This window comes from Stegodyphus dumicola, chromosome 1 (assembly GCF_044657685.1).
Source record: "Stegodyphus dumicola isolate Sdum_Otavi_A_Nest chromosome 1, ASM4465768v1".
In the NCBI taxonomy this organism is placed as follows: Eukaryota; Metazoa; Arthropoda; class Arachnida; order Araneae; family Eresidae; genus Stegodyphus; species Stegodyphus dumicola.
The window spans coordinates 153,938,084-153,957,694 of record NC_140768.1 but is presented as its reverse complement, the minus strand read 5'-3'; the positions used below and the strand labels follow the sequence as shown (position 1 = coordinate 153,957,694).

Below are 19,611 nucleotides of genomic sequence, written 5' to 3'. Positions count from 1 at the left end.
CAGACTATTTTCAGCACTTAGCCAGTACAAAAAAATGTCAGCATATTCAGCATCCAAACTGTCCAGAAATGCAATAAATGCTCTATCTCTGAGCTTTCCCTCCCCTTATTAGATTTACAATATTTATAACAGTTTTCATTGTCTCATTGAGCCTTATAATTTTTCCACAGTGAGCCTCCTGGTGGATAATGCAGAGGAAAAACAAACAGTCTATTCCTTTACACAGTCCTACTAACCCAGTTCTATGACCAACCATTGCCTTAGCTCCATCTGTTGCAATGCCAGAGCATTTCTCGAAACCTCCATATTTAGAAATGGCATTATCTGGTGCGTTGAATATATCAATACCTTTGGTGCTAGTTTCTAATGATTTTAATTCCAACAGTTCTTGAATTTCAAATTCTTCATTTATTGTTTTGACAAAGATAAGGAGCTGGCTGATGTCAGGTATATCTGTGCTGACACCTTGAGCATAAAATTAACATTTTTTCAAAATGCCCTTGATAGTACCTGAAACTTCACTACCCATACCATTAATTCTTCTACTTACTCTCTAATGGGACAACAACACTGTTTCAAAATTTCTAGCTTTCTTATTATGTCCAAATGAAGATGCCATTTTTACAGCACATCTTTTAATAAACTCAGTATTCCTTAAAGATTTTTGCTTTATAATTACTTTTTATTTTACAATTTATTCTGTTTATTATTATTTAAAGCAGTAAGGAGGGTCAGAAATTCTGAAGATACACTGTTTTTAAATTTTTGTGATTTTGCTGCTGAATTGAATTTTATGTGGCATAAAAGGAAAGAATATGATATTTTGTTAATAAAGTTAACACACAAAGCATTCATAATAAAAAAAACAAAAAAGTTTTGCACACTATCTTACTAAGAAAACTGAACATTGATATAATGAATGAGGGGGGAAAAAAATAGAAAAATGCATGTGAAAAGATAATACTGCATCAGGAATTCTAAACCGCTGTGCTGCTTTTAATTTTTTTTTTTTTTTTTAAATTTTGCTGTTGAGCTGTATATGGCATAAAATGATGGTTAATAATAAAGCTAAACAGACAAAATGAAATGGATTAGCAGGAGTGAGTTTAACAATAGTAAACAAGGTAAGTTGCAAGCTCAGTGAGAGCATAAAAATACCTTAATAAACCCTTTTGGGTGAGCATTATAATATGAATCCTTTCAAATTTTTCTTTTTCTACATACTTTATGGAGATCATGTTATAAGGTATTTCTCCCACCTTCTTAGCATGCCTTCATGGTGTAGTGGTCAACATGCTTGGCGTGTATTCAAGAGGTCCGTGGTTCGAGTCCCAGCGAGGGTATTGCTCATTTTTCATGTTTCCTGCTTTCAAAAATATCCTAATGACTCTACAAAGTGTCCAATCACCTTTTCTGAGACACTGCAGTTGAGCTTGAACAAGAGAAAAGTTTGGAAGCATGGTGTGGTAAAAAATTAAATGTGATTTTTACGACATTTGCTATTTGACTTTATGGATTGTTGAGTACATCGTTAAAGTCAATGTAATGTTACAGGACAAAGTACCAAAATAGCATTCATTAACTTGGAAGCAGCTCTTTGATGATACTTCAAGAAAAATGTTTCTTTAGTTGATGTAATTATGCACTGGAACAAGAAGGATTACACAAAGCTTCTAAGAGAAACTGAAAAGCTTTTGTGCATGATCTCCATCACAGAAGCAAAAAGCAACTTTTCATCTAAAATGACAACTTTCATGTACACAAGGCTGGAGTTTTGTATTATTGGCATACAATCAGTCTCAAAACTTGAATCCAATAAAACCATATCTGGATTATTTGGAGCAACTTGCCATATATATATATATAATGATTTCAATAAATCTAACTGCTGTAATTTCATGAATCCAACCAGTAATTGATAACAACAATAAAGATGAAGAATGACACTGTTTTTTATCACTATCCTTTAGTTTCCCTTAGAAATTACTTAATTTGTTAATCATTAATACACAGTTTAATTTAGGGGAAAAAGTAGATATTTTACACTTTGAATGGCAATATGTGGGCAGATAGAAGATAAAAATATTTTATTTCTGGCAGTGGCAACACATTTCTCTTAAAACACTGAGTTTGTTAATGAAATTTAGAAGTGGCTTTGCCAAATGGCAATACATTTCTTTTAAATCATTGAGTTTCTGATTAAATTTCAAATGATATTTTACACTTTGTCAAGTAGCAATACATTTTTTTAAAACACCAATTTCCTCAATCAAAATTTAATTAAGTTAGCATAAAACAAAATAAAAACACACATGCGCGTGCACACACACACACACACACACAAAAAAAAAAAAAAAAAAAAAAAAAAAACAGCCTTTAAGATGTACATGTTCAGGTTCAGGACTATTTGTGTTCAAAATCTTGGGGCTCTAAGTGCCACCATTTACTACAAATTCTTCATTATTTAATAACAGAAAAGGAGGAACCGCCAGCGGGATATCCAACAATTGTGAATGAACAGTACTTGTTAAATTTGCTTCAATAGTAATTGAAAATTGATTTAAATTTCCAGATTCATCACAAACAAATCAACATTAGTATTTTTATTTCCATATAACATGTTAAAATACAATAAAATAACAAGGAAAAAATGACTAGTGCTTTACGAAAGGTGCAAACAGGTATTGCTGCTTTAGAGGGTCTAGATAAATTGTAAATTTATAACAATTATTGAATGGAATATCACAATATAAATTAAATAATAATGTTACATAGCTTGTAGAATGAGAAACAAAAAATGGAAGAGGTTAGGATAAGCAAATGTCTAGAACAATATCACAGAAATACAAATATTAAAATCACAGACACTTGTCTAATTTCTACGATCAAAAATGGTTAAAATAAAAATAAAAAATATAAATAATAGATACAATAAATAAATATAATAATAAAAATATAAAAATATTTACAAAGAATAAGTTAACACCTTTACAAAACTTTTACATGTTGATAAAGATGAAAGCAGTTGAAGCAATGCTTACAAAAAAACCATTACACTGCCATTTTAATACTTTGACTATAGCAATATCCTTTTTGTAAAACTTTCGTTTAGGCCACAAAAATGCAAAAGAGAGAAATTTACTTTCATTAACATAAAAAATATGCTAATCAGATTAAGTTATTACAAATATTTTATACTACAATAATTTCCTCTGGAACTGTGCACTTATAATGCATTTTAAAAAACTTTATTTTCAGTTCTAGATTTAAATATCTGTACCTACATATTAAGTATCTTTAATTGAAATGCATTCCCCCATATGAGGTCAACATAATAATATTTTAATACACATTTGCTTTGAATGTAGCTGAAAAATTAACACCCAGTTTATTATAAATTATAGCCTATTATTAAAAAAATAGAAAATTACAGATATTAAGCAAATACAACTTTTTTAATGAATGCTGATATGAATAATCAAAGTGTCATTTGATAATACACATTATTTTCAAGATTAAATTTATTTAACAAAGATGGTATTTCTCATGCCAAAGATAAGGGAATGTGAAAACAAGGATCATTGCAACTTTAAAATACAAGAAAAAATCTAAATATTATTTAAATCTAAGTCAAAGTAACAAGCATTAGCATCACTTCAACTGCTGCATTTTAGCAGAAATTATGCATCAAAAATAAATATACCGGTATAAACCATAAATAAAGGAATGAGATAAAAATTTTAGCTCGCAAATGTAAAATAAGTCTAGAAAATAGAAGTTTTGTGTTACTGATTTTGTTGTGTGCATAAATATAAACATATAAAGTTCACAACAATATCAGTGCCAAAAATCAGAATTTTCTCTCAAAGCAAAATCGTAAATTTCCTGAGAAATCACTTTTTTAACCCCTTAACACTTGTTTTATTTTGAGAAACTCCTTCTGAAACAATATTTTTCTTTTATTGTTGGTTATTCAAATTTGAATATTTCTTACTTTAAAAATGAAAACATGAATAGTTATTCATTTAGCAATCTTGAAAAATTTACAAAAATGTTTAGCAGATGCTCAAACGGTACATGTTCACATATATTTTAGTAACACAAATTTTAAAATCATCCGAGTTACAGTTGGACATAACGAGCTGATGAGTTAATTTTGATTATATATACATCTTAGGGATTATTAATTATAGAACTCAATGCTGATTAAATAATTTCAAATAACTTCAAATTTCAGATAAGAACCACTGTTTATCATTAAAATAATACTGTGATTATATTCAAAACTTTCAACATTTTTAAAATGACTGAGATACCTGTTTTATCCTCATTTAGTTACACTCACCAATAACAGATATAAGTGAACAAAGAATACTGCCTACTTAGAATTAGGTAACAGGGTATAAGGTACACACTTATACAATCTTAAAACCCATGTACAATGTAACTAGATCTTAAAATACAAGCCATGAATATATTTTAAGATCATAGGAACCATACAAAATTTCAGGATTTATATTTATTAACCATTTAATGAATTTAAATATTCATTCTGAATTATATACGATATAATGTTTTAAAAAACATTTAAGCTAATTCTTTAAACTTTTTTTCTGATAAGGGAGAATTTTTTATTTTTTCAATAAACATAAATAATTCCATGCATATAAACTGCCCTGAATATATTTTTTCTTAAAATACTGTAATAATTATACCATAATCAGCCATATCAGTCATTACAATTTAATTGCTTTGAATATTAAAAAAGAATGGTAACAAAATGTCATTAGGAATATTAACCAAATAAAGGCCTGTTTATGAGCAACACATTCATTTTATAATAAATATTCTGTATTATAAAGCAAATATGTGATATTAAATTGTTTTTATGTTTTGTCTTATTATGCAGAACACAGATTGTTATCAACAAACATTAATTCAGACACGATATGCATTACTTTAATAAATGGACAAGAAGCTTGAGGAAAATTATTTCCATTTCTAAAGATCATGATTCTCATGTCATTTTATTTATCAGATATTAAATAAAACTTTTAGAAAAGAATACATTTTTTACTTCTAATGAATATATGTATACACCTTCTTTTACACAATTTTTACAACTTAAATTTGTGCATTTAGAAGAGAGAGATAAAACTAGCTTAGATACACATCTTGTCATCTTGGCAACATGCTTTCATATTTTTTTTTAAAAAATTTCACCATTGTTCTCCAGAAAACTACAACAAATTTTCCATAAAAATAATCAAACAAGAAGGCAAAATGCTTATATACTTTGGCAAATAAATTAATCATTTAAATGATGCCGTGACTTAATATTCATTCAATGAAGCTTCTACAAACTTTGTTAACTCATTATCAAAAAGATTTTATTCCCTATTAATAATTTTAGAGACCATTACAATAATAAGAGAAATAACAAGTATAACAAAGACAGTATTTGCCGAGATCATTAACATAAACATAAAAAAAATATGAAAAATAAGATTAAGCAACTAAACAGAATTCTCAATAAAACCTCTAAAGATATAACTACTAAGAGGTTAAAAAAGAACTAAGAAAAACAATGAAATAAGTATATCAATGTAAAAATTTATTATAAAAAAATCAAATCCAAATCTCTATATCTTGTATGCAGCCCCTCTGATGTGCTAACAGCAAATATCCTAATAGTAAAAATTTGGAGCCACAATATATAATTTCTCTTTTTTCTTCTTTCTGAATAATTTCATAAATTTTGGCAAATGCAAAAGCATATTTTAAAAATTTAGATCCTTAAAAAAACTAAACTAAACTTTGATGGAAAAACAAACACAAATCTTATATCAAATCAGAACTTTCTAAAAGTATATATACAATGTAAACTACTTATATACCCCAAAAGAATGTTTGTGTAAAGATATACTGAATATTTATATAAAATGTTCAGTATAAATATAAAAATATAAGAAAGTATAATATCAACTTTCAGATGAATAGTCTAATAAATCCAGTTTGAGTTTATTTTTAATAAGTTCACAACTAATTTGAAGCTAGAATTAGTTTTATGTGCTGTTTACACAAGAAATGATGCTCTTAATTTTACACCAGAAAATCACATATAAGTTGAAACTATAAAGCCAAGGGGGAAAAATTCAATTAATCAAAAACTTGACTAATTGTGCATTATTAATCGATCTTAAATTCTACATATTAAACATTCAGTTCAACTTGTTGAAAATTATGACTTACAGAAATCTGTTTTGCCTTTATAACACTTATCAACCTATTAATATATATTCCAATATTTGAGTCTCTTTATATGCAGATTAATTTATGAATGATAATCATAAAAATTGTTATTACAATTTTAAAATAATAATACATCTAAATTAAATTTACGTTTTGAAACTGTTTTGAAATGCAATGTGTGAATGCAAAATCCAGTACACATAATTTTTCATAATCCTTATTGTACTTTTATACCAATTCCAAATTAAAAATCTTACAGGGTTAAAACATCCAAATTTTACAATACTTTTTTTCAGACAGAATGACACAATACTACTTAAAAGAAAGAGTCCGTTATTCATGGCAAAGAAAAAGAAAGCCTAAATTTGGATACACAAACTTTCTTGATATTAATGCAAACACGTACTACAAACAATTAAAGGGAACATCACAGACTCATACATACTTACATATTTAGATGGCAGGAATACATCATAAACATAACTACAATTCCAGCTTTCAAGACTCTTTATACGTTTTTATCACAGTGGCAGTCCTCAAACTGTTTCAGTATTATACAGTTGAATGGATTTAGTAATTTTAAAAGATATGGCCCATTTTGGGGGTTTCATATTTTATCCAAAAAATGCTATGGTGTGAATGGCTTAAGATTGTGCATAAAAATACTTACTAAGAAATGGCATTTTATAAATAAATTATAATTTTTCAATTAAATGTTTTAAATGAAAGGATAAAGGTTTTCAGAAACCCATATTCTCTTCAATAAACAAATTTATACTAATTTTGATGAATAATAGTAAAATGTATTCGAATTTAAGAACTAAGTATGTAAATATAAGCACTATTCTAAAAATTCTTGGTTCATTTCTCAATTTTTAATACATTAATACCCAAATTTTGAATCTAGTATACCTTATATTGTGATACAGCAATGAACGACAACATAGAATTTAATAGAAAGAACAGATATTTTTATTTAATAATACCATATATATAGTAACTTTCATCAAGGTCCCTAAATGACAGTGAGTAATACCATTCAGCTGCAAAAAAATTAAAATATTTTAGATGTACATTATTTCTGTATGACCACCGGCTACAGCAAGTACAGGCAGAAGATATATGTGTTTTGAATGCACTATATGAAAAGAGTAATTTTGTTAACAATTCATCAGGAAATGATAACATTTATTTTTTTAATTAAACTCTCAGAAATAAAAATACTTGCATATATTTTTATGAAACAAAACCTTATTAACTAATCTGATGTAAATGATGTCTACAATCATTGCAAAATCTAATTAGAACATAACATGACAGGAAGGAGATATTTTACAGCTTTTAAAAATGTTTGATTATCATTATTATTATGCTACTTGTTCATGTAACTGCATCACTTACATTACTGTATACATAAAATTATATAATAACAATTTGCAGACTTATAACTTCATTACATCTTTTATAAATTATAAAAGCTTAAAAAAAATGCTGCTTCAGAACTGCTAGTTATGCTAACTTTGATTAAAATGTTTTCTAATCATTACATTTCAAAAGCTATAACTTTCATTTACTATCACTTTATAAGTCATAGTTCCCCCCCTACCTTATATGATAACATAATTGAAAATATTTACTTATTAAAATATAATTGCTTATTATAAAAAGTTTAGAAATATTTTTACATAACCTTTACAAAAATAATAATTTTTGTTTTACTTTTAAAAGCTTACTAAATTATTATAAATACTACAATCTGAAGAATATAGGATATTAATGATAAGAATGAACAAAATGCTTATTATCAATCTGAGGACTGCCTCTCTCTTCTGTACTAAAATGTTTTTTTTAAAATTCCTTAAGTTCATTTTAGAAAATTTTCACAGAGCAACAAAAGAATGTATAAATGAAATAAATAAGTTCTAAAAAATCATAATTATAAATCTTAAGCAGAATAATAAAGCATAATTTATATTAAATAAATAAATTTGAAGAGAGGGGGAAAATATATATATATAATTTTCATTATTCCACAACACTTCGAATTAATCACAAATAACTGCATAATTTGTCCCCCTATTATTAAAATTACCTATACATTTTCAGTCTTGACAGGCACTAGAAAACATTTCTGTACTATTTACATCTAAATATCACAATGATGAAGTTAATCCAAAATTTTCTTTTCTATGGCTATGGGTTGGACTGATGTATAAGATAACTTGCGTGGTGCTAATTGTGTATCAGCATCCTTATAATTATTTATGTCTTCATCCCTCATGGACTCCCATTTTTCCAGAAACTCTGCAACATCTGAATGTCCAAAAGCATGGGCTTCATCCAAAGGTGTGTGTCCCCATCTAAGTTTAACATCACAAATTGCATTTGCTTAGTTTTACTTACAATAAAATTTTATTTTTAATTTTAAAGTATGGATTTTTAGATGCTAGCTCAAGAAATAATAATCACATTGTTATAAAATCATGTAAATGACATTTTTTATATATATATGCTTAACTATTCAATTACATATTACAATTATTATGCATATAATGAAATATATAGCATGAAAATATGAAATTTGCATCTAGAGTAATGCTATTTAGAATTTAGTGATACTGATAGTAATATGACAGAAATTGCAAATGCCACCCCCCCAAAAAAAAAACAGAAATAATCAATTAATTTCTAAATTTAGAATTTCTCATAAAAAAAAAATTTACAGGCTAATGGAATTTTACAGAATAAAATTTTACAGGTAATCATCTATGGAAATGCTTCTAAATAAAATTCAATAGAAATTTTATAAAAACAAAATTGTATAGAAATATTGCTTCACAAAATCTTATAAAAATTCAATAAAGACTAGAATGGTATTCAATTGAATCTCTTAAAGTTTTCTAGTTGCAATTAAACCAAATTCTCAATTTCTGGTGTACTACGAGGCGTATTCGGAAACTAAGTACCGTTTTGAAAAAAAAAAAAAAAAAAAAGTAAAACAATTTTTTCGAATCCAATTTTATTTTTACATGAAAATACGTGTCTTAAACTATTTTTCAACATAGTTTCCGCCAATGATCAAACACTTGTCATAGCGGGTAACCAGTTTTTGTATACCATCGTCAAAGAAACTTCCCGCCAGTTTCGATAACCACGACTCCACAAAATTTTTTGTGTCATCGTCAGATCCAAAGCGCTTACCACCAAGCTCGTGCTTCATGTGCAGAAACAAGTGATAGTCGTACGGCGCCAAGTCCGGGCTGTATGGCGGGTGTTCGAACTGCTCCCAATGAAACTGTCGAATTAACGATTGAGTGACACCAGCAGTATGGGGCCGAGCATTGTCATGGAGCAACACAATTCCTTTACTGAGCATTCCTCTTTGTTTGTTTTGAATGGCATGCCTTAGCTTTGTTAAAGTCTCACAATATTGTGCCGCATTAATGGTTTCACCTCTGGGAAGAAATTCAGTAAGCAAAAAGACAGTGCACATGATTTTTTGTGATGACACTGTCACTTTGAACTTTTGTTTTTTCGGAGAATGAGTGTGTCTCCACTCCATCCATTGTTGTTTCGATTCTGGTGTGAAATGACACACCCAAGTTTCATCACCTGTCACAATTTGATTTAAAAAGTTTTCTCCCTCATCACTATACCGCGTGAGAAATGTCAGGGCACTACCAAGTCGCTTTGTTTTGTGAACATCAGTGAGCATTTTTGGAACCCATCGGGAACACAATTTGCGATAATTCAAGCGGTCAGACACAATTTCGAACAAAACAGTATGTGAAATTTGTGGAAATGCCTCTGAAAGAGTTGCCATTGTGAAGCATCTGTTCTCATGAATTGCTTCATCAACTTTCCTCACTAAATCATCGGTGACAACAGAAGGCCGACCACTCCGAGCCTCCGATCCAGCCTCGGCGTGGACATTTGTTCGACCTGCATTAAACATTCTTACCCACTTTCTCACCATTCCATCACTTATCGCATATTCACCATAAACTTCTGTCACTTGACGATAAATTTCAGCCGGTTTAACATTCCTCGCGTTCAAAAATTTAATCACGGCACGAATCTCACAGTCAGCGGGAGAACTAATTGTCTTAAACATTTTGAATGTGCACAGCAAACTGAAAACACAACATAGAGCAACCAAAATGGCAACAAATGAAAGTCAGTGAATAAGAAAGACTAATGCGCATGCGCGGGACGCCTACCACAGCGCTGCGACGGCGCTAGAATGAAACGGTACTTAGTTTCCGAATACGCTACATATATGGAATATAGAAGAGAAAAATTAAATACTTTCTCTTCAACACGTAAGTGGAGTTCAATTTTTTCAAAACAGAAATTTTTTACTTTTATCCTTTTTTAGCTTCTTAATACATGTAACATTTTGTGCAATTTTTTGGAGTGTTAATTACATTGTGTAAAAATTAAATCTTACAAAAGTGCAACACCCATTCAAATCATAAAATTAATTAAAAGATTAAATTTGTGCTGTTAAACATAAAATTTGAGTTTCTAAAATTAATGCTTTTAATAATTATTCATGTAAAATAAATAAATGGTTTCTTAATTTTAACTAAAATTTATCTATTACTTAAAATATATTTATTTTTAATTAAATATTTTTTAAATCAAAACAATCCTAAAATTTTTTATTAGAGGGAAGAAAACATACCTGTTTCCAAAATTTTTATCTCCCTTCTCCCTCCAAATCTAGGATCATATTAAAATTTAGACAAGGTTAAAAAATTCTGTTCAAAAATGAAAACTGAATTCATCCTTTTTAATTTAAAGACAGGATTTTGTTGATTTTACAATGCTTTTATATATTTAAAAGCTTTTATAAGATCTTTTGAAAAAAAAAAAAAAAAAATTAAAGCATGGGAACTTCTTTCAAATTCTTAGGAATTATTTTCTAATTTTCTGTAAACTGAATTTGATAATTTCAGTAGAATTCTGTAAGTTGATTCTATGAACATTACATAAAATTCAATGCATGGGATTTCTGGAAACTCTGCACAAATTTTACAGAATCTGCATTAAACTCCATAGAATACCTGCACATATCTGTATAGAATAACTGTACATAACTCTACAGAAGCTATATCTATAATTCTATGGAATTCTACAAAAGATCTCTGAACTAGTCTACAAAAAATTAGGGAAAAATTCTCAAGGACTTTCTAAAGAAGTTTACCTCTAAATTTTTATAGACTATTTTACACAATTTCATAAAATATATTCATGAGAGTGAAGTCATGCTTTATATTGTTCATTTTAAACTTTCAATATAATTTAATTTCAATAAATTTTTTCATAAATCATTTTCACTGTCTAATAGATTTATTTCTACTTTTCATGAGCAGGGAAAAAATCAAGGCACTAACATACAACACTTATTGGGTGAAATTATTTCTCTTCATACATAAATTCCAAATTTAAACTCAACACATATAAACTTACCACTGAATTATCAGACTATGTACTCTGAGATGTATATGGCTTACTATCCATGATGCTTATTATAATAATTATATAATTTTACATAGTTATTTGTGAACAGTTAAATAACAACATTATCTTTTCTTTAGAAAAATTTATACATGATTTCATTATTGAAATAGCTAAATATTTGTTATTTTATGTAAAGATTAGAGTTCTCAGTTTCTTTTCATCAAAGTAAAAAGGATAATTTCTTTTACTACCTTTTATTGGAACTCAATTCTAAAACAACCAATAATGACTTTAACATAAACTTACTAATTCATTCTGAGGCATTCAAATAATCATACATGAATCTATATTTTAAAATAATAATGATACAGCATAATATTTTGTTTTTACTACATTATATTCATTTTGAAAGTGTTACTATTACTTCACTGATATATTAAACAAAAAATATATGGAACATTTTTAATTTACCTGTCTTGGGGTTTATGATCAACCCCACACACTTTGAGAAGAAACTCAACGCACTCTAAATGTCCTTCTGCAGCAGCCAGATGAAGCGCTGTGCGACCATCATAATCACTCTGGCCCATATCCATACCAGATAAATAATGCCTAAATATAAAGTTAAAAAAAATTGATGTGGAAGCACATGACTTTCTAGTACAGCCTATTAAATTACACACATTTTTTGCTGCACTTTATTTAAAGTTATTCACTAGAATTTAATTAGAGATATATTTCTCATTCAATCAATTCAGTTCTCACTTGGCAGCATGGCAAAAATACATAAAAATTCAAAACATCTTCATTAAAAATTGTGAAATACAGATAAATCTACAATATCAAATACAGTTAAAAACAGCTAATGAAAAAAATGTAATTAAGATTAGTTTCTACACCAAAATAAGCAATTCCACTAACGGGCAGGAGGACAAAACTGAAAGTCTGAAAGTAAACTTTTGGTCCCACTGTGCAGAAAGACACTGAAGTTTCTGCACCAACTGACTTTATTCACTAAGACATACAAAATTTACCAGCATAAAGTGCAACCAATTGCAACAGTAAAATTTATCTGGGACCATAGGTAATCTTCCAGGGGTTTCACTGTATAAGCAAATGTATACAGTTAAGCTTTGCCAAACAGAAGGGTTATGTCATTAACACACTGCATGAATGGCAAAATATGTTCCACAAAGATAACTTTCCAGGGAAAAAACGGGTTAAGTATATTTTAGATTACGAAGGCATGAATAATTAATACAAACCTTAATATTATTGTAATTAAAAAGCAAAGATGAAACAAATGGTAATTAAAAGAATTTCTATGACTGCTTAATAAATAGGTGCATAATACAATTATTTTTTTAAGTAGCTGATGATTTTTGTTTGGAACAGTACTTGATACAACTCATTAAACGTATTGTGGTAAGGAGCGCAGTTTTTAAATTCTTCTCATAAAGTGTTTTCTTCTTACTTCATTTAAGTCAATCTGCATTAGAAAATTGGACACTTACTGTGACTTTTTTAACAATTTGTTTAACTTCTTGTACATTAAAAGGCTTTTCGTCTTCCTCTCTATTACTGCTTTCACAGTTGAGCTGCTGTTATAAGATCATTCAGTTCTTAATTTGTTATTTCAGAATTATCATTCTTGACTTCTTCCATAAATGAAAATCCTTCACTGCCTATTGCTTTTGCAATTTTTATGATTTCCTTGGCTTCATTTTTCTCAGTGGAAAATATTTAAAATTGTTGACAGGCCAGAGCAAATGCCAGAAAATATTAACTGTTGATGAATTCACTTATTCCCATTTGACTTCAATCATTTCTATGCAGTGTCTTATTTTGAATTGCTTCCAAAAATGCCATTAGTGTGCTTTCTTTCATCTAGCACTTTATTTGCAGAGATGTAAACCTACCTGACATAACAAGCTTTGAACGTTTCTTAATCCACTGTTTGGATTAAGGGAGTTGAGTTTGGTGGAGTGAGTAGAGGAGAATATTACAGTTCAAGTTTCGCTGTTCTATGTGATATTTAACTTCTTTAATGAAGAATTTTCAAACCAGTCATTAAAGAAAACTATCGCAATGTTACCAATACTCTGCAACATAATTGGAATTCTCGCATTGGACAAATTAAATGGATACAATTATGATAACGCACATATGCAAATTTGTGTTCTCAGTGGGTTTACTATACTAACAAAGAAATGGAAAGAATGCTTTGAAGGGAAAACTAAGCATTCATTTTTTTTTCCATTAAAGATTATTTTGGAAATATGCTAAACATGAAAATTATTTAAAACTTCTTTCCTGCTGTTTGTTGTTAATAACAAATATGAAGGGGGAAAAGTTTGTTAGACACTAAGTTCTTTAGTCCACTAACTTCAGATTTGTGATAATATGAGAGGAGAACATGTATCATAAAAAGGACCATATTTTCAATTTCCAATAAATAGTTTAAGAACATATCTAACCCGTTTGGTTTCTTTAAAATCTATAAAACATGTTATGTAAACTGAAAGGTAAATATACTGAAAAATATTTGAATGCAGATAATAAAAATCTGTATAATAAGCTTTATGTATTCAAAATAAGTAAATAATCTAAAAGAAAGCAAAATATATGGGATAAGAAAATTGTGAAGCAATGTAAAATAGTATGCACACTGCACAAAAAAAAGGGGGGGACAGTTCTATATCTCTGGTTTTATTGGGCCGATTGATAAAATTCAACTTGTGTTTTTCATATCTCAAAAGCGCGACTTTAGATATGTATTAGATTTATATACAGTATTGTTCTAATATTGGTATTTTGACACAAAATCGGATTTTTTCAGAACATACCACTTTTTTCCATATTTCAATTCTACGATTCAAATTATGCCAAACTCCCAAGTTTTGTAAAAACCACACAAGTAGTTTTTAAAAAATTAACTCTCAAAATTTTAGCTCCTCAAATTTTAATTGAGTTCGGAATATATTGATTAATCTCTCTTTTTTTATTAAGCTTATTTGATTCTTCCTTTCACATTTCGAAATTCAGATTCATTCCAAATAAAATTAACCCATTTTTTATGACTTATTTTTCAAATTTGTATTTTTAAATCATTTTTATAAATTTTTCAAAAAAATTTGAAATATATTCTATAAAATTTTTACCATTATCTTAAAGTAGCCATATTTCAAAGCATATCTGCAAAAAATTACAATTTTTCATTCAAAATTTCAGAATTTATATATTGGCGTTTTCGGCATATCTGTTGAAAGCGATAAAACATCAGATGTGGTTTAAACACTTTGCTGAAATTATTTGGAAGTAGAAACGATATGACTTCTTTCCTGCTCATAAACTATGTAAAAAGGTAGTAACGAGGTAGGTGCCTTTTTACTCCAGCATAATGGAAGGGATAGGAAAATTGGTTCCCATATGTTAACAAGGTTGCCAAGTGAATTACTCTTGGCCAAACTGAAAAAGTTTTGCCAATATAAATTTTTGAATTTCTCTGTACATTTCACACCAAATTTTACAAAATTTAATATCTGGGCATAATCTGAGTTGTAGAATCGAAATATGGAAAAGAATTGGTATGTTATTTCAGAAAAACTCTGATTTTGTGTCAAAATACCTATGTTAGAACAGTGCTATATATATATCTAATATATATCCTAAGTCATACTTTCGGAACATGAAAAACGCAATTTGAATTTTGTCAATCAGCCCAGTAGAACAAGAGATATAGAACTGTCCTCCCCCCCCCACAGTGCACATTTTAATGAATAATGAATGAAAGCAAAAAAAAAAAAAAAAAAAAAACTAATACAATTAAATATCTTTCATAATCCCTGCATCATGTCTAGCAGAGAAATTAATGTACCCATACCAGTTTTTGGTACGCTTTGGTTATCAGGACCTGATACAGAAATGATGTATGTATGCAATCATGTACAGATGTATGTGTTCATGTGTATGAATGTATGTATATATGCATGTCTTATACACATACATACATTTCTGAATCTGATCCCAATAACAGCAGAGTACACAATTTTTAAAAAGTAAGACAACACAACTGAAAAATATACAGCGTTATTAAATTTATGTATTCAGTGATGAAGTTATAGTTTTCAAGCAGCATAAAAACTAACTGGTATGTTAGTGTTTTAAGAATTTTGTAATGTGAAAGTGGAATGACAAGTCTTTTGGTATTACAGATATTAAAAGATGAAGAGCAAGAATAGATCTATAACATTTCTCACATCGTTAAAATCCGGAAAGGTTTAACAATGATTGATTGTGCAACTATTACATGTTTTTTTAATTTTTTTTTTATCAAGCATGGCAAAGGAGAAAATGACACCTTTTCAATAATTTTGTTTTCCTTAGAATGAGAGAAAAAATTAAAGTAATACTTCTGCATTATTCAAATACATATACGGTGCAGATTAACATATTTTGTCTTGATGGGAATGACAGATCTAAACTTTTATTTATATTTTCATATTTATGCAGCTTCTCTCTAAATGCTCTCTATAATTCTTTAATGTACAGAAGCTTCCAAACAACCTTTTTCTCCGCATTTAATGTGATTCAGCTCAATTCAGAATTTGTACACATTGCATAAATGTTTTCTAAGTTGTACCGTATTTTTCAAAGTATTTTTCGCAGTACAGGCAGAGTGCACGCTCTTCCGAAGACATGCCGTACTCATTCACTACCAAAACATAGAACTGTCAGAGAGTCAACAGTTAAAATGGCAAAAGGACCATAGCGTCATGTAATACCCAGAATCTGATGTCACCAAGAGCTCTAATTTAATTGGCTAGTTAAATAAGGGTACAGCGTTGGGGTCATAAGGATTCTAGCTTCTCGGTGATATGACACATGGACTATTCATTTTTCAATGATATCCAAAAATCTATTCATTTCTTGCTACCAGCTTTTGTCTTCAGTATATTGTCATAAAACAGCCCACTAAGATTTCATCTCACAGAAATAAATTTAGATGTAGCTTTTTTTAGTAATTTTAGAACCAATTCATAAGCTGACAGGCGTTTTTCAAAAGCAGTGGTAATCAAATATCATTTCCCTGGTGGTGCTGCTCCACAGTATCCAAAGGTGCTGTGGTACACAGTTAGGAACAGTTGATATAAAAAACATTTTCTTCAACCTAAAAGTTGGTTTATAACCTGACAAATGTCACTGGCAAGGTTAAAAGATAAAATGTTTGCCTAAAAGATTAAAAAGTATTAAATGTATGTTAAAAGATTAAATGTATGTTAAAAGTTAAAAGATTAAATTGATACTTAACTTCAGCAAATTCTTATAAGTCTCACTTAAGAAAGAAACATTTGATAATTATAGTAGTAATCATTTAATTTTATTAGAATACTATCCAGAACTCACAAAAATATTAAAAAAGTTTTTAATTAAGGTCCACAAAACTGGAAAAATAAAATATGTTTCCTTTTAACACACTTTTAATGGCATTATTTGCACGAGTCATGAATAACCAATAAATAAAAAATATTAAATTATTTTTTTTCTAAAGCAGCAGCAATTTAAAAATTAAAAAATATTCTACGTGTTCATTAAATCAAAAAGTTTCAAAATTCATCTTCCACTCAATAAACATTAATACTTAAAAAAAAAAAAAAAAAAACCCTCACCTCCTCATGGCTGTAACATCACCACTCGCAGCACTAAATAGTAAACCAACAATTTTCAAACCTTTCGTTTCATACTTTTGCCTTCTGGGATCTCGCTTTTGAGTAGTGTGTCTCAGATTGTCATAGTGATGAAAGTTAAAAACGCGAACAAGCTCCTAGGAAACATGAAGCATTTATTTCATAGGTCAAAACTTAAGCAAGCATCTATTTCGAAAGCTAATTCCAGAAAACTGGAAATGAAAACTAATTTACACAAATAACACTTCCAAAAAATGTTAACCAAATAACATTCTGAAAGTCTTTAGAAGTATGACTAAATACCAGAGGGCATTTATTTATGAGAAAAACATAAAATCTCTAATTTATTCGTAAGAGTTTCATGCAAATAATTAAACTACAAGTTAAACAAAATATTCTTGCAACACAAATTGTAAATCATTAGGGGATGGCTAAATATCTGAAGTAGGTATTTATGACAAAGAAAAAAACAGCTTAATCGAAAGTTTTTCCACGCAGAATTACGATTAACTGCATAGGAATTCACAAAATAATTGATTACAGATAATTCGGAATATTTTGTGCAGAGGCGATTACAGGTAAAAATCAAAACAGAAAAAATTTACTTAAGGTAACTATTAACTGAAGAGGTTGAAGATCTACCTCGGGTTGAGAAAACCATCACACTGTGACTTGTTCGAGTATACTTGGCGTCTTCAAATGCTTAACGTATGATTAGCCCAAGTGATAGAAGTAAATACCTCCAATTTTCACTGTAAAGCTTATTCCCCCAGTCAAAATGCACCATATAAATGAAGAATATGCAAAAATTCCCCCCTTCAGAGAATTCTACTGAAGAAAAAAATCTGCCCCGCTCTTCTTCAGATGCTATTTGTGTGTCTACAGTGCAGGGTCGCAACCTAGGCTTCCTACTTTGCAGAGAGAGGAAATGCGTTTTCAGGCATGGAAACTAACTATATTTTAACTGGACAACAAAATTTTTCTGACTGGGTTTTACTTTGCCTGCAGAAAAAATTCATGTTTTTGAGCTACCAATTATGGGGTTAAGAGTAACTAATAATATTTTAAGTATGCAATTTATTAGAGAAATTAAAGCTGATTCATGTTAATTTAGAAAGAAATAGAAAAGATTCTGAACATATTTCTCCGCCTTTGTGCAGAAAAATTTAACTAGCTCTTCTAAGTAATGAATTTAGCTTGAAGGGCCATCATCACATAAAAAAATGCTTAATTAGAATAACTTGAAATTCTCACACATATATGAAAATACTCAACAAGTATGGTATAGCATAGCAGATGATGTAAGCTTTGCTACACAATTCAGCAAATAATTAGTTTTTTCAAACACACCTCGCAGAACTGAACTCCTCGAACAGAGTTTCCATACGAATCCAATGGAGGAGACCATAAACATATTCCCATTACATTAGGTACAACCACCATTGTTGTTCCAGAAACTCCAGATTTGGCAGGTAATCCAACCTACAAATAAAAGGGGGAAAAGTTATTCTGTTTTAAATACACAAATTTAACTAAAATTTCAAAAATTTTAAATAATGTTAAATACTAAGAGAGGGAAATCATGTTTCCCTTATTATCAACAGAAGAAATCCTAGTAATGTTTCATTTATTGATGTTTTCATTTATTATCAACAAAAGAAATCCTAGTAAGAATTTTTTTTTTTTTTTTTTTTTTTTTTTTTCCTCAAAAATAAAAACATTTGACAGGGAAAGGAGGGAAAGAAAACACAGTCATGATAAAACATTCTTCAAAATATATCAAATGGCCGACAAATTAAAATTTATATTTTACAATTCTTTCTTTATTATTTTCAATATATTTACTCTATAATTCACAATGTTGTGAATCCCCATGAATGATTTATCATATTCCTGTACTTAATGTTTTACAGAAGTCACCCTAACTGATATAGCAGTTAGTGATGCTGGCTGCTGTACTACTAGGGCCAGATTTAAATCTTAGAGAAGGCTTTGATATTTGCAAGCATTAGTGTAAATGTGGTGTGGTGGCACTTAAAATATTAGGCAACTAAAATTGAATTAAAACATCAGAAAAAAATTTCAAACAATGATTTTTAAAGTGAAACAGCAAGTGAGATTTAGACTACTTTGTCTTACATTTTTTTAATTATGCCAAAACTTCTAGATTAAAAAAAAAAAAAAAATAAAGGATATTATATCTATC

At 28.8% G+C, this 19,611-nt stretch overlaps 1 protein-coding gene and 1 long non-coding RNA gene across 3 annotated transcripts in view; one reads left to right on the top strand and one right to left on the bottom strand.

Moving 5' to 3' along the window:
* LOC146999345 (uncharacterized) overlaps nucleotides 1-1,946 on the top strand; it is a 31,527-nt gene extending 29,581 nt beyond the window's left edge. Inside the window, exon 2 of the long non-coding RNA XR_015039643.1 lies at nucleotides 1,268-1,946. This is a non-coding gene — a long non-coding RNA (uncharacterized LOC146999345). The remainder of the gene's footprint in view (nucleotides 1-1,267) is intronic.
* Nucleotides 1,947-2,588: 642 nt separating this feature from the next.
* Nucleotides 2,589-19,611, bottom strand: part of GLS (glutaminase) — a 66,589-nt gene continuing 49,566 nt past the window's right edge. Inside the window, exons 12-15 of one of the 2 annotated variants that reach the window (XM_035363885.2) lie at nucleotides 18,756-18,887; nucleotides 17,388-17,542; nucleotides 12,190-12,330; nucleotides 2,589-8,612 (exon numbers count right to left, since the gene is read on the bottom strand). In XM_035363885.2, the coding sequence (XP_035219776.1) occupies nucleotides 8,420-8,612; nucleotides 12,190-12,330; nucleotides 17,388-17,542; nucleotides 18,756-18,887 (621 nt within the window). In that variant the 3' untranslated portion in view covers nucleotides 2,589-8,419. The remainder of the gene's footprint in view (nucleotides 8,613-12,189; nucleotides 12,331-17,387; nucleotides 17,543-18,755; nucleotides 18,888-19,611) is intronic. The other variant, XR_015042694.1, reaches the window with a different exon arrangement.